Source organism: Pelodiscus sinensis, unplaced genomic scaffold (assembly GCF_049634645.1).
Source record: "Pelodiscus sinensis isolate JC-2024 unplaced genomic scaffold, ASM4963464v1 ctg91, whole genome shotgun sequence".
In the NCBI taxonomy this organism is placed as follows: Eukaryota; Metazoa; Chordata; order Testudines; family Trionychidae; genus Pelodiscus; species Pelodiscus sinensis.
Window position 1 is genome coordinate 363,791 of NW_027466033.1, and position 14,976 is coordinate 378,766.

The window sequence follows — 14,976 nt, forward strand, 5'->3', positions numbered from 1 at the left end:
TTCTTCTGTTAATAGACCTTTAGATTGTGGATTCTACAGGACTGGCCCGGCAGGATCTTGTGGGGAAGATCCAAAGTGTGAACTGACCGGGGATCTGGGGCTGGTTCTCTGGGACCGGAGAACCCATTCGGGGTAGGTGAGATCGGGTTCTAGAACCCCTCCCCTGTGCGCAAGCCCAGGGCTGATTGTGGCACAGGAGAGCTGGGGTATCTGAGGGGTTTTGCTCATGAGGTTCCTGCTGGCTGGATTGGCAGCTGAAGTGCTCGGTGTGGCTGGTGTGTGGCCTGTTTGGAGGTCTCCAGTCGGGGGCTGTAGGCAGCCCTGCTTTTGAGCACTTCGCCCTGAGCGGACGCCCTCGGCGGCGCCCAGACCCGGCCCGGTCCGTCACAGGGCACTGGGTTCAGCACAGGGTAACTGGGAGGAAGTCTCTGGACTGTGCTATCAGCCATTCTCTCTGACAGAGTGAGCAGGAGACAGGCCGATGCAGCAAGCCTCAGGCTTCCTGTCATTCCTGACTCACCATCATGACATTGTTGACGAAGGCCGTGACCTCCTCCTGCACGATGGAGACCAGATTCTGGCAGGTCAGGAGGTTCACCAGCTGGGCCAAGCTGCCCAGCCTCTGCATCCAGAACTCTGCTTCCTTCAGCCTGTTCTCTAGGTCCTGGTAGCAGACTCTCTGCTGATACAGGGACTCCTTGGTGATGTACAGCTTGTAGCTCTGCACCTGGGTCTGCAGCCCGTGCACCATCTTGTAGGTGTCGTCCCGCACCTGCAAGGACATGGACACAAGAGGGCTGAGAAGGCAGGTTCCCTGAACAGAGCCATTTCTCTGCCAGGGCTCAGGGTGGGATGGGCAAGGAGCCCCACATTGTTCAGAGAGACTCTGGAAGCCTTGAACTGCAGGCTCCATAGAGCAGGTAGCGGGTGAGAAAAGCCTGTGGATGGGACCCCACAACTACTCCTCTCCCAGCACTGGAGGAGCACTACAGGGAGCAGGACAGGAGCACTGGCTGTGGAGATCCTAGCTACTTCAGTCCCAGCCACCCTCAGCAGGGGGCGCTGCAGGGATCATGGCAGAAGCAGAGGCCGCAGGGTGAAACCTCCAGCAGGGGGTGCTGCAGGGAGCAGGGCAGCAGCCATAAAGCCCCTGTATTCTGGACCAGCCCCTCCTGGAAGCGGGGGCAGCTGCCTATGCTGCCATTCCTTCCTCCCAGCTGCAGCAGCATCACAACTAGTGCCAGGAAGCTCTATCCCTGCAGTTCCCATTGGCTGGGAATCATCTCCAATGGGAGCTGTGGGGGGGTGGGGGGGCAATGTCTGCAGGTGAGTGCATGACAGCACAGAGCCACCTGTACCTCCACCACCAAACAGGAGCTGCCCCAGATAAGGGCCCTGCACCCCAATCTTCTGCTCCATCCCCGAGCCCCCATTCGCTACTCTAGCTGCCTATTAGACCCCACACCCTAACCCTGAGCCCCCTTCTGCATCCTAACTCCTAAATCCGAATAGCTATGCTTACCTGCATGCCTCCAGCTTCCATCCCGGACACAGCACGAGCCATTGTCTACGGCCAAGCACTGAGGTACAACTGCACATGCTCCAACCCCTCAGACAGAGACCTACACCTACAAGATCTTCAACAAGCATTCTGTAAACTGCGATACCCACACGAGGAAGTGAGAAGACAGACTGACAGAGCCAGACGTGTACCCAGAAGCCTCCTGCTACGGGACAAGCCCAAGAAAGAAACCAACAGAACACCACTGGCCATCACCTACAGTCCTCAGCTAAAACCTCTCCAATGCATCCTTAGCGATCTACAACCCATCCTGGACAATGATCCCTCGCTTTCACAGGCCTTGGGAGGCAAGCCAGTCCTCACCCATAGACAACCCGCCAACCTGAAGCATATTCTCACCAGCAACTATACACCGCACCATAATAACTCTAACTCAGGAACCAATCCATGCAACAAACCTCAGTGCCAACTCTGCCCACATATATACACCAGCAACACCATCACAGGACCTAACCAGATCAGCCATACTGTCACTGGTACATTCTCCTGCACATCCACCAACGTAATATATGCCATCATGTGCCAACAATGCCCCACTGCTATATACATCGGCCAAACAGGACAGTCCCTACGTAAAAGAATAAATGGACACAAATCAGATATTAGGAATGGCAACATACAAAAACCTGTAGGGGAACACTTCAATCTCCCTGGACACACAATTGCAGATCTAAAAGTAGCCATCCTGCAGCAAAAAAACTTCAGGACCAGACTTCAAAGAAAAAATGCTGAGCTACAGTTCATCTTCAAGTTTGACACAATCAACTCTGGATTAAACACAGACTGTGAATGGCTCGCTAACTACAAAAGCAGCTTCTGCTCTCTTGGAATTCACACCTCCAGATCAGCTGCTAGAAGTGGGCCTCATCCTCCCTGATTGGATCCCCCTCGTCATCTCCAGCCTGATCCTGGCCTGCATATTTATTCCTGCCTCTGGAAATTTCCACTACATGCATCTGACGAAGTGGGTCTTTGCCCACGAAAGCTTATGCTCCAACATTTCGGTTGGTCTATAAGGTGCCACAGGACTCCTCGCCGCTTTTGTATTTCAAATGTTTGCTTCTGGGAGATTATCAATGGGCTTCCCCCACCTATTGTGAGAGGGTAGCTAGTCAAGTGACTAGCAGCACTTCACTGACACTGCCCCTCACGTGGTACCAATCCACAGGGCTTGCCAAGCGGTGGCGAACCCCACTCACCAGCTGCGTGGTTCTGTGTTCTGTGCAAGAGGGCTTTTTCCCGAGCGGGAGCGGGAAAGTATTTGCGCAAGAAGTACTGATTTTGTACATTATTAAGTCAGTGTTCTTGCGCAAATTCAAGCGGCCAGTGTAGACAGCTGGCAAGTTTTTGTGCAAAATCTTGCCAGTTTAGATGCACCCCGTCTTTCAGCAATTCGCCCTGATTTGATCGTCTCACTGGTACCTCAGAAACTTGACATTTTCTAACTGCATCCCCTCACCCAGGGCACTGTACACATATTCCAAACCCCTCGACTCCACCCCCCACAGATGGTCCATGCTCGGAATGATTTGCGTTATGTGCACTAGGGATGTTAAATATCGGTTAACTGAATAGTTGAGTAACCTCGGTTAGTCGACTACTCTCTAGTCCGCGGGGGCAGAGGCGGCAGCTGCTGTAACAGGGGCAGCAGTGCAGGGTATCAGGCGGGAGCTGGGCCACGAGGCAAGCCAGTTTAAACCCAGATGCCCTTGGGGACCGGTTGCCTGTTGCCCAGTGGTGGTGCCTCTGATATGGCAGCTGACCATGTCCAAGGCGGATCTGAGCTCCTGGACCTGGCATGAGCTGGAACTGAGCCAGGCTGCCTGCCTGCCTGGCTCCTAATACACTTTCAATGCACGGCCTCAGCAGGAGTAGGATCTGGACCTGGTGTGAGCCAGAACTGAGCTGTGCTGCTGGCCAGCCTGCTAAAAAATGTCCTGGCAAGGATGGGGGGAGGGCAATGCGTGTCGTCTGCAGCATACACCTCTACGCTTTGGCTTATCCGTGAATTGACTTCACTATTACACCCCCATGTGCACCACTATTAAAGTTATGTGTCGCTGCAGGTGATTTCAAGTATTCACCCCTGGTTTCTAGGGATCAAAAAGCACTTGATGCTGGCAGTAAATCCCTCAAACTCTGTGTATTAGGATTCTGGGGGGAAGTTGCTGTAACCAGTGCCTGGAGAGGTAGGTTTCAAGCTCTCTTCGAGTGCCAGAGTGGGGAACAGCCCTGTGTGACGTCGTGGGGGTAGTGTCAGTCAGTCCTTGCTGTGTGTGTGTGAGAGGCTTAGCATGACCCACTGCTGATGGGTGTTGGGCCCAGACACCTGGGGGCCAGACACAGGAGATAACTCCTGACCAAAAAGAGACACAAAGGGCAGGCAGGGCTGCCCAGGCTGGCGGGGAGAGTCGCTGAGGAGTCAGTCTGGTCAGGGCTAGCAGGAAACAGGAGGCTTGGAGCAGGGAAAAGAGGGTGAGGGGCCCAGGAGCCCTTCCCCCCCGAGAGGAATAATGCTGTCTGGCCTGTGCTCACATCGATAATAAGCTGCGCTGTGTCTCTGAACCAATAAACCTTCGGTTCTACCTGCTGGCCAAGAGACATGTCTGGCTGTGGATGGGGTGCAGGGCCGGGGCCCCCGATACAGTAGTAGCAGAGGATGGTTTGACTGCACCCGTGGATGGAGCATCCAGCAGTGAGTGGGGCGCAGGAGAAGGAAGGGGGCTTGCAAGAGCCAGGCGCTGGAGGCAGAGAAACAGTTCCAGGAAGTGGAGGGGCAGGCGGCTTAACCCAAGTGTGGCGTCGAAGGAGTGTTCTCCAGGACGGGGAGCGGCGCTCGAGGAGGCTGGAATACTCAGGGGTTCTTCCTGGGAATCGTGGGGCACTGCAGCATCGGCCGGTGTGTCTGCACCCGGGGAACGACAGGGAGATGGCCTACAGGCGCTGTGGAACTGTGCAAGGAGGGGGGCCTGCCCGTGGGGAAATTGACCAGCTAGTTGCCCAGCTGGAAGAGAATGATCGTTCCAGGGGGCTGGATCCTGTCCCAGCTGGGAGCAGCCAGACACCCCTAGGGAGCGTTTCAGGCTCTGAGACAGGAAGGGCTGGAGGCCGCCAGACTTCACCAGCAGCGGATCATCCTGGGCGTGGTCCTCCTCGGCAGAGCTGCGAGGGCTGGAGAGTGAGCTGTGGCTAAAGGAATTGGAAGCACAAGAAAAGGAGCGCAAGGATGGTAGGGAGCAGCAGCAGCATGAGTGGGCCATGGCAGAGCCGACAAAGAGTGGGGCCCCGGCTGCAGTGAGTGGCCCAGGGGCGCAGGATGGCAGGGCACTGGGAGAGGTTCGTGCTGTCCCAGTGGAGGGATGTGGGGGACCCGGATGGATTCCTTAGCTCCTCTGAGCGAGCCTGCGAGCTGCACCGGGTCCCCCAGCCGACTGGCTCCAGCAGCTCTCCCCCGGAAGCTGGAGGGCTGCAGCCGGGGGATACGGACGGGTCACACAGGCCCTGCTGCACGAGTTCGGGATGACCCCTGAGGCGCAGGCCCAAGCTCCAGGAGGCGCAGAAGGGCCCTGAGACCTACACAGACCTGGCCTCCCGCCTGCTGCAATACGTCCACAAGTGGGGGTTGGGGCTGGGGCCCAGACCGCAGGGGACCTGGCGACGCGGATGGTCCTGGGACGGTTCTATGAAATGTGCTCTCCCGACCTGAGGCTGCGGCTGAAGGACAGGGAGCCAGAGAACGCCCACAGAGTGGGGAAACTGGCTGATGAGACCACAGACAGCCAGTCCGGGGGTGAAAGGAGTCATGTTACCGGAGTTTAAGGGAAGCAGCCAGGTCACCGCTGCACCCCTGGGGGGTGTTTGCCCCAAAAGTGGGTACAAAGGGGCCCTGTGAGGTGTCAAACAAAAGCTACTTTCTTCTGAGTCTGTGTCTGCTCTTCATAGATCGGTTCCTGTCCGTGTGGAGTTAGGAATATGGACTCTGTGTGGAGACGGGACGTTTCTCTGCATGTGGTTGAGCAATGGGCTCAGCCTATGGACATGCTAATTAGCAAGGCTCCAGGGACAACGGGCCTCCTAAGTACCAGAGACCCACCTGGGAAGGAATCCAGGTGCCTGGCCAGAGACCATGTGACTGTCTCCAGCTTGGAAGAAGCCGGGCGGGGGGGGGGGGAGATAAAGATGTCATGTGGCCGACTCCATCTTGGTCCTCAGATCTGCTCCTGACCCCAGATGCGGCCTCACAGGGAATCACGAGCCGGGAAGAACTGTGGGCCCATCTGGATACAGGATATACACCAAGGACTTCTAAGCCAGCAGCTGTAACATCTCTGCTAGAGCCTGCCTCGAGAACTGGGAGATTCGATGCATGTAACGTACGATCCTTTAACAACCTCACTCTCAGGCTTTTCTTTCTTGTAATAATAAACCTTCAGATGGTAGATTCTAAAGGATTGGCCCAGCGTGATTTGTGGGCAAGGTCCAGAGGGCAAATTGACCAGGGATCTGTGGCTGGTTTCTTGGAACTGGACAGAACATGTTCGGGGTAGGTGGGATTGGGCTCTAACATCCCTCATCTGTGTATGAGGCCCAGGGCCATCTGGGGCACGGATATTGCTGGGGTGTGGGAGGGGTTTGCTCAGGAGGCTTCAGGCAGGCAGCTGAAGCGCTCTGTGGGACTGGTGTGTGGCCTGTTTGGAGAGGTCACCAGTCTGGGGGCTAAGAAGACCCGAATTTGAGCAATTCGCCCTGAGCGGACGCCCTCAGCTGTGCCCAGACCAGCCTGGTCCGTCACAAAAGGGAATCCTGGAGAGACTGGTTTGTGGCTCTGCAATTGGGGGGGAAGCGTCTACGGGGCAGGTCCAGAATGGGGGGGGCCAGCAATCCTGCCCGCAGAGGGTCAGCCAGTACCTGGGCAGACCAGCTGCCCCGGCAGCACCTGCTGCACCTGACCTGCCATCGCTGTGGGCCAAGGGGCCACAAGTGAGCTCAATGCCCCAAACTCCCAGGCAGGCTCCACAACCCGAGAGCTCAGCCCCTGGGGGAGGCGGCAGGAGAGGTTCCTGTGGGACAGGGGATTCCCATACCGGGAACGGCTCCCCCCGGGAAGGTGCGGTCGTGGGGGGCCCAGCGGCAGCTGGTGGTCCCCCAAAGGTATCGCCACAGGCTGCTGACCTGGCCCACGACGTCCCGTTCTCGGGACACCGGCGGGAGCTGCTGTACAATTTTTCCTGGCCGGGGATCTTTGCGCCGTGCAGCGGCACTGCCAGGCCTGCGACTCCTGCCAGCGGGTGGGGAAAGCCCGAGATAGGAGGAAAGCTGCCATGGGGCCAGAGGGTGGCGATGGATCCAGCGGGGCCCCTCAGCAAGGCCCGGATGGGGAAGACAGACGTCCTGGTGGTGGTGGATTTTGCTACTCGCCACCCTGAGGCCGTGGCTCTGCCCTTTACTGAGGCAAACACGGTGGCAGACACACTGCACTGCTGGCCACTCTCAGCAGAGTGAGGTTCCTCACGGACCAGGGCTCCAACTTCGTGTCAACCGTGCTCCGGTCTCCTGGCCCTTGACGTATGGCTCCCGGTCCAGCGGGCCAGTGGGGACGTTCCATGGGACACGGAAGCAGATGCTAAAGACCTTTATGCATCTGCACCCGCAGGACTGGGACAAGTACTTGCCCCACCTGCTGTTTGCACCCAGGGAGATGCCCCAACGGTCCACTGGGTTTCCCCGACTGAGCCATGGTGCAGAAGGGGGAGGGGACCCCCGGGCCTGCTGAGAGAGTTGCGGGAGGGAGAGGCTTCCCCGGATGGAGAGTCGGGAGTAGAGAATGTCCTGGCTTTCCAGGAAACACTTGCTGAGTTCATGGGCCTGGCCACAGAGACCCTGGGCAGAGCCCAAGAGAAGCAGAAGGGTAGGTACGACCGCAGCGCACGGGCCCGTGCCTACGCCACGGGGGCCAGGGCCTGGCTCTTGTTCCCATGCAGAAGAACAAGCGGCAGGTAGCCGTGGACGGCCCCTTCAAAGTCATCCAGCAGCCGAACAAGGTGGAGCAGGCTCCAGCAGGACGCCGCCATTGGGGGCCCAAGCTAAGGGGAGCGCCAATATCACAGCGGCTGCTTTATCCCGGGGTGGGGATCTGAACCTCCCCAGGCCACCGGCCGAGTGGCCCCACTCAGTTCGGTTTCAAAGGAGGAGAGATGTGAGGTAGCGGGGGTGGGTCAGTCAGTCTGTGCTGTGTTGGGCTGTGTGTGTGTGTGTGAGGCAGTGGGGGTGGGTCAGTCAGTCTGTGCTGTGTTGGGCTGTGTGTGTGTGTGTGTGTGTGTGAGGGTCAGTCAGTCTGTGCTGTGTTGGGCTGTGTGTGTGTGTGTGTGTGTGTGAGGCAGTGGGGGTGGGTCAGTCAGTCTGTGCTGTGTTGGGCTGTGTGTGTGTGTGTGTGAGGCAGCGGGGGTGGGTCAGTCAGTCTGTGCTGTGTTGGGCTGTGTGTGTGTGTGTGTGTGAGGCAGCGGGGGTGGGTCAGTCAGTCTGTGCTGTGTTGGGCTGTGTGTGTGTGTGAGGCAGCGGTGGTGGGGTCAGTCAGTCTGTGCTGGGTTGGGCTGTGTGTGTGTGTGAGAGGCAGCGGGGGTGGGTCAGTCAGTCTGTGCTGTGTTGGGCTGTGTGTGTGTGTGAGGCAGTGGGGGTGGGTCAGTCAGTCTGTGCTGTGTTGGGCTGTGTGTGTGTGTGTGTGTGTGAGGCAGCGGGGGTGGGTCAGTCAGTCTGTGCTGTGTTGGGCTGTGTGTGTATGTGAGGTAGCGGTGGTGGGGTCAGTCAGTCTGTGCTGTGTTGGGCTGTGTGTGTGTGTGTGTGTGTGAGGCAGTGGGGGTGGGTCAGTCAGTCTGTGCTGTGTTGGGCTGTGTGTGTATGTGAGGTAGCGGTGGTGGGGTCAGTCTGTGCTGTGTTGGGCTGTGTGTGTGTGTGTGTGAGGCAGTGGGGGTGGGTCAGTCAGTCTGTGCTGTGTTGGGCTGTGTGTGTGTGTGTGTGAGGCAGCGGGGGTGGGGTCAGTCAGTCTGTGCTGTGTTGGGCTGTGTGTGTGTGTGAGGCAGTGGGGGTGGGTCAGTCAGTCTGTGCTGTGTTGGGCTGTGTGTGTGTGAGGCAGTGGGGGTGGGTCAGTCAGTTTGTGCTGTGTTGGGCTGTGTGTGTGTGTGTGAGGCAGTGGGGATGGGTCAATCAGTCTGTGCTGTGTTGGGCTGTGTGTGTGTGTGAGGCAGTGGGGGTGGGTCAGTCAGTCTGTGCTGTGTTGGGCTGTGTGTGTGTGTGAGGCAGTGGGGGTGGGTCAGTCAGTGTGTGCTGTGTTGGGCTGTGTGTGTGTGTGTGAGGTAGCGGTGGTGGGGTCAGTCAGTCTGTGCTGTGTTGGGCTGTGTGTGTGTGTGAGGTAGTTGGGGTGGGTCAGTCAGTCTGTGCTGTGTTGGGCTGTGTGTCTGTGTGAGACAGTGGGGGTGGGTCAGTCAGTTTGTGCTGTGTTGGGCTGTGTGTGTGTGTGTGTGAGGCAGTGGGGGTGGGTCAGTCAGTCTGTGCTGTGTGTGTGTATGTGTGTGTGTGAGAGAGAGGCAGTGGGGGTGGGTCAGTCAGTCTGTGCTGTGTTGGGCTGTGTGTGTGTGTGTGTGTGTGTGAGGCGGTGGGGGTGGGTCAGTCAGTCTGTGCTGTGTGTGTGTGTGTGTGTGTGTGTGTGTGTGTGTGTGTGTGTGTGTGAGGCAGCGGGGGTGGGTCAGTCAGTCTGTGCTGTGTTGGGCTGTGTGTGTGTGTGTGAGAGGCAGTGCGGGTGGGTCAGTCAGTCTGTGCTGTGTTGGGCTGTGTGTGTGTGTGTGTGTGTGTGTGTGAGGCAGTGGGGGTGGGTCAGTCAGTCTGTGCTGTGTTGGGCTGTGTGTGTGTGTGAGGCCGTGGGGGTGGGTCAGTCTGTCTGTGCTGTGTGTGTGTGTGAGGCAGTGGGGGTGGGTCAGTCAGTCTGTGCTGTGTGTGTGTGAGGCAGTGGGGGTGGGTCAGTCTGTCTGTGCTGTGTGTGTGTGTGTGTGTGTGTGTGTGTGTGTGTGTGTGTGGCAGTGGGGGTGGGTCAGTCAGTCTGTGCTGTGTTGGGCTGTGTGTGTGTGTGAGGCAGCGGTGGTGGGGTCAGTCAGTCTGTGCTGGGTTGGGCTGTGTGTGTGTGTGAGAGGCAGCGGGGGTGGGTCAGTCAGTCTGTGCTGTGTTGGGCTGTGTGTGTGTGTGAGGCAGTGGGGGTGGGTCAGTCAGTCTGTGCTGTGTTGGGCTGTGTGTGTGTGTGTGTGTGTGAGGCAGTGGGGGTGGGTCAGTCAGTCTGTGCTGTGTTGGGCTGTGTGTGTATGTGAGGTAGCGGTGGTGGGGTCAGTCTGTGCTGTGTTGGGCTGTGTGTGTGTGTGTGTGAGGCAGTGGGGGTGGGTCAGTCAGTCTGTGCTGTGTTGGGCTGTGTGTGTGTGTGTGTGAGGCAGCGGGGGTGGGGGTGGGTCAGTCAGTCTGTGCTGTGTGTGTGTGTGTGTGTGTGTGTGTGTGTGTGAGGCGGTGGGGGTGGGTCAGTCTGTCTGTGCTGTGTGTGTGTGTGTGTGTGTGTGTGTGTGTGAGGCAGTGGGGGTGGGTCAGTCAGTCTGTGCTGTGTTGGGCTGTGTGTGTGTGTGAGGCGGTGGGGGTGGGTCAGTCTGTCTGTGCTGTGTGTGTGTGAGGCAGTGGGGGTGGGTCAGTCAGTCTGTGCTGTGTGTGTGTGAGGCGGTGGGGGTGGGTCAGTCTGTCTGTGCTGTGTGTGTGTGAGGCGGTGGGGGTGGGTCAGTCTGTCTGTGCTGTGTGTGTGTGAGGCGGTGGGGGTGGGTCAGTCTGTCTGTGCTGTGTGTGTGTGTGTGTGTGTGGGGCACGGCCGATGCGTGTTGGGGCCAGACACAGGAAATATCTCCTGCCGGGAAGGAGACACAAAGGAGAGGTGTGGGGGGGAGGGGTCCAGGGCCGGTGAGAGGGGTCAGTCTGGTCGGGGCTAGCAGGAGAGAGGAGGCTTGGGGCAGGAAAGGGGGTGAGGGGCCCACGAGCCCCCCCAGGAATAATGCTGCTGTCCTGCCTGCTGCGCTGCGTCTCTGAACCAAGAAAGCTTCGGTTCTACCTGCCGCCGGAGCGTCCCTCTGGCTGCGGGTGGGGTGCAGGGGCGGGGGCCCCCGCCACACCCTGACGGGGGTACGGAATGAGCCATGCCAGCTCGTCGATTGGCTGCAGAGGGAATCCTCTGCTCTCAGTCACTGTGTGCCACGGGCTCGCCCCTCAATCCAGGCGCCCTTGTGATACTTGCATGCGACCTTAGTAACACTGGTAGGAACAAAACTGCGCCCACGGAAACCAGCAGAGTCTGGCAGCGGTGAAGCAAACGTGTCACGGGCCACACACAGAAATGTGATGGGCCACAAGTGGCCTGTGGGCCCGGCACTGCTCTAGCGCCCTTCCCTTCTCCCGGCTGGTGGCGTGGCAGGGAGCGAAGCCAGGAGCTCTGGGTGTACAGCGGGGGCAGGTTCGTGGAGGATGCCCCTGCTCCAGCCCAGCCTTACCAGCTCGAGAATGGCTGAGGAGAGGGTGAGAAACCTCCTGAGCAGGCCTCGGGCACGGCTGTTCTCCTGGGCCAGGGCCCGCTGCAGCTCCGGGAAAGTGTAGCATTTGGAATCATCCGGGGGCAGCCAGTGCACAGATGTGAGCTCCTGCAGGAGTCTGGAAAGAAGCGAGAACCATCAGGCAGGGCCATGGGCACAGCCAGCCACACCCAGGCACTCAGCCCCAGGCAGGAGCCAGAGAAAGCACCCTCCTGGGGTAAAGTCTAGTAACCTGGAGTTTGCAGGGTGGTGCCTCAGCCTTTCCTCCCCCAGACTCTGCTCAAAAAACATAAGAACGGCCAGGCTGGGGCAGACCAAAGGTCCATCCAGCCCAGTGTCCTGTCTGCCCACAGTGGCCAGTGCCAGATGCCCCAGAGAGGGTGGACCGAAGACAATGATCAAGCGATTTGTCTCCTGCCATCCCTCTCCAGCCTCTGACAGACAGAGGCCAAGGACACCATTTCTATCCCCTGGCTAATAGCCATTAATGGACCTAACCTCCATGAATGTATCTAGCTCTTTTTTAAACTCTGTTCTAGTCCTAGCCTTCACAGCATCCTCTGGCAAGGAGTTCCACAGGTTGACTGTGAGCTGTGCAAAGAAGAACTTTCTGTTATTAGTTTTAAACCTGCTGCCCATTAATTTCATTTGATGGCCTTTAGTTCTTATATTATGGGAACAAATACATAACTTTTCTTTATTCACCCTCTCCACACCACTCATGATTTTATAGACCTCTAGCATAACCCCCCTCCCCAGTCTCCTCTTTGCTCAACCCTGGAGTGCTGAGCCTACTCTCCGGGTTCCGTTCGGTGCTCAAAGGGACCTGGTCCCCGAAGGGAAGATCTTCACCTCAAGCACTCAATAGGGACCCCTGGAGACCCAGAAGAGGCAGGGAGGGAGGGCTACCCGGTCTTCTGTGTAGCCCAGGCAGAAAAAGGGAGCAGGTATGCTTCAGACAAAGTGGAACCATTGGTAGCCAGGATGAAATGCTCGAGAGCACCTTAAGTTTATTACTTGTTACTACAGTGACAAGTGACTGTAAATATTAACGAGCACATTGCTAACTAGAGTTAGCTTATGCAAAATGGGGCACCCTGTGATGTTAACACCAAGTCTTGGACAAAGTGGGCCAAGTGAGGTGTCTATGAAAAGCTGATGACTTGCTGATTCTGTCTATAACGAGCCTGTATCGTGTATGTATGTGAGGTTATTGGCTCTGCATTTGTACTTCAAGACTACGGCTACACTGCAGGCTTCTCGCAGAAGAACCGTTTTGCAGAAGCGTTCTTGTGCAAAAGGTCTTTCACAAGAGCACGTCCACACGGCCATGGGCTTTTGCGCAAGAGCATCCAAGGCAGCGTGGACGCTCTCTTGCACAAGAAAGCTCTGATGGCCATTTTAACCATAGGGGCTTCTTGCACAACAAAATCATGTTGCCTGGCTACACTGCCTTCTTGTGGAAGAGCTCGTGTGCAAGAGGGCTTATTCCTCGTGGGGAGAGGAACACCTCTTCCAGAAGAAGCCTGTTTTCCGATGCTGTACTGTAAATGTACTTGTGCAAGAACGCTAGTGCAGTGTAGACACCCGGCAAGTTTTTGCGCAAGAACAGTTGTTCTTGTGTAAAAAGCCTGCAGTATAGATGGAGCCCAAGTGTTTGCTTCTGGGAGGCAGACAGAAGGCTTGGCCAGCCCACTGAGACACAAGTAGTCAAGTGAATGGCTTTAGGCCAGTGCTCTCCAACCAGAAGGCTTGGCCAGCCCACTGAGACACAAGGAGTCAAGTGAATGGCTTTAGGCCAGTGCTCTCCAACCAGAAGGCTTGGCGAGCCCACTGAGACACAAGTAGTCAAGTCAATGGCTTTAGGCCAGTGCTCTCCAACCAGAAGGCTTGGCCAGCCCACTGAGACACAAGGAGTCAAGTGAATGGCTTTAGGCCAGTGCTCTCCAACCAGAAGGCTTGGCCAGCCCACTGAGACACAAGGAGTCAAGTGAATGGCTTTAGGCCAGTGCTCTCCAACCAGAAGGCTTGGCGAGCCCACTGAGACACAAGGAGTCAAGTGAATGGCTTTAGGCCAGTGCTCTCCAACCAGAAGGCTTGGCCAGCCCACTGAGACACAAGGAGTCAAGTGAATGGCTTTAGGCCAGTGCTCTCCAACCAGAAGGCTTGGCCAGCCCACTGAGACACAAGGAGTCAAGTGAATGGCTTTAGGCCAGTGCTCTCCAACCAGAAGGCTTGGCCAGCCCACTGAGACACAAGGAGTCAAGTGAATGGCTTTAGGCCAGTGCTCTCCAACCAGAAGGCTTGGCCAGCCCACTGAGACACAAGGAGTCAAGTGAATGGCTTTAGGCCAGTGCTCTCCAACCAGAAGGCTTGGCCAGCCCACTGAGACACAAGGAGTCAAGTGAATGGCTTTAGGCCAGTGCTCTCCAACCAGAAGGCTTGGCGAGCCCACTGAGACACAAGTAGTCAAGTGAATGGCTTTAGGCCAGTGCTCTCCAACCAGAAGGCTTGGCGAGCCCACTGAGACACAAGTAGTCAAGTCAATGGCTTTAGGCCAGTGCTCTCCAACCAGAAGGCTTGGCCAGCCCACTGAGACACAAGGAGTCAAGTCAATGGCTTTAGGCCAGTGCTCTCCAACCAGAAGGCTTGGCGAGCCCACTGAGACACAAGTAGTCAAGTGAATGGCTTTAGGCCAGTGCTCTCCAACCAGAAGGCTTGGCCAGCCCACTGAGACACAAGGAGTCAAGTGAATGGCTTTAGGCCAGTGCTCTCCAACCAGAAGGCTTGGCGAGCCCACTGAGACACAAGTAGTCAAGTGAATGGCTTTAGGCCAGTGCTCTCCAACCAGAAGGCTTGGCCAGCCCACTGAGACACAAGGAGTCAAGTGAATGGCTTTAGGCCAGTGCTCTCCAACCCTTTTACACCCAAGATCACTTTTTAAATGACAGAACAAGCCAGGCTCTACCGCCCCGTCCTTCCCCCAAGACCCTGCCCCTTCCGTGAAGCCAGCCCCACCCACTCGATTCTCCTCCTCGCTTGCTATCCCCAACCCTTCTACTCCGGTAGGAAGAGGGTTTTCCAACATTTGGCCTGCCTAGACTGAACCAAAGGTCAGAAAACCCCCTTCCTTTGGAAGCCCCCTTATTCCTCGGGGAAAGAGGAACACAGGGGTCACCAAAAGAGCACGTTTGCTCTTCCACTAAAAAAAGCAGAAGAACAAACGCATCCCTGGATGCAGAAGTGTTTTTCTGGGATATCTCCGGAATCCTGAAAAACTCCTGCAGCCTAGCTGGACCCTCGCTGGGTTGAGACAGGCTGTGTGGGCTCCGGGGTGGGAATGAGGGATTTGGGGGTGGGAAGGGGGAGAGGTGCAAGCTCTGGGAGGAAATCTGGATGCAGGAGGCGGTGGAGAAGGGGACGCTGGCTCGGGGAGGGGGCTCCAGGCCGGGCAGTGTTGGGGTCAGATGGAGGGTTGGGGTACTAAGCAAGCACAGGCTTGTGGATGTGAGGGTGCAGGAATTTGGGTTGGGGTATGTGAGGGGCTCAGGGCAGGGGTTCCAGTGTATGACAGGCTCAGATCTAGGGTCTGGGGGGTCCAGGAGTGTTCTGATGCTGTGGCCAGATGGGGCTTGGCCCCAATTGGGGGTTTGTTGGCCAGGCTTCATTTTGAAATAAAATACTGTGTCAAACACAAAGTTTCTGCACTGTCTTTATTTCTGAGAGGGGCGGGGAAACTGTCTTGGGTCAGGGGTCACTGACCCACAGAAAAGTCAGTTGGGGCCACACAAGTGA

The 14,976-nt window shown here is 57.1% G+C and overlaps 1 protein-coding gene across 1 annotated transcript in view; it reads right to left on the bottom strand.

Moving 5' to 3' along the window:
* The window catches only part of DNHD1 (dynein heavy chain domain 1), a 278,012-nt gene that overhangs the window by 226,618 nt on the left and 36,418 nt on the right, over positions 1–14,976 (bottom strand). The window contains 2 exon segments of the mRNA XM_075918511.1: positions 521–772; positions 11,143–11,299. Of these exon segments, the coding sequence (XP_075774626.1) occupies positions 521–772; positions 11,143–11,299 (409 nt within the window).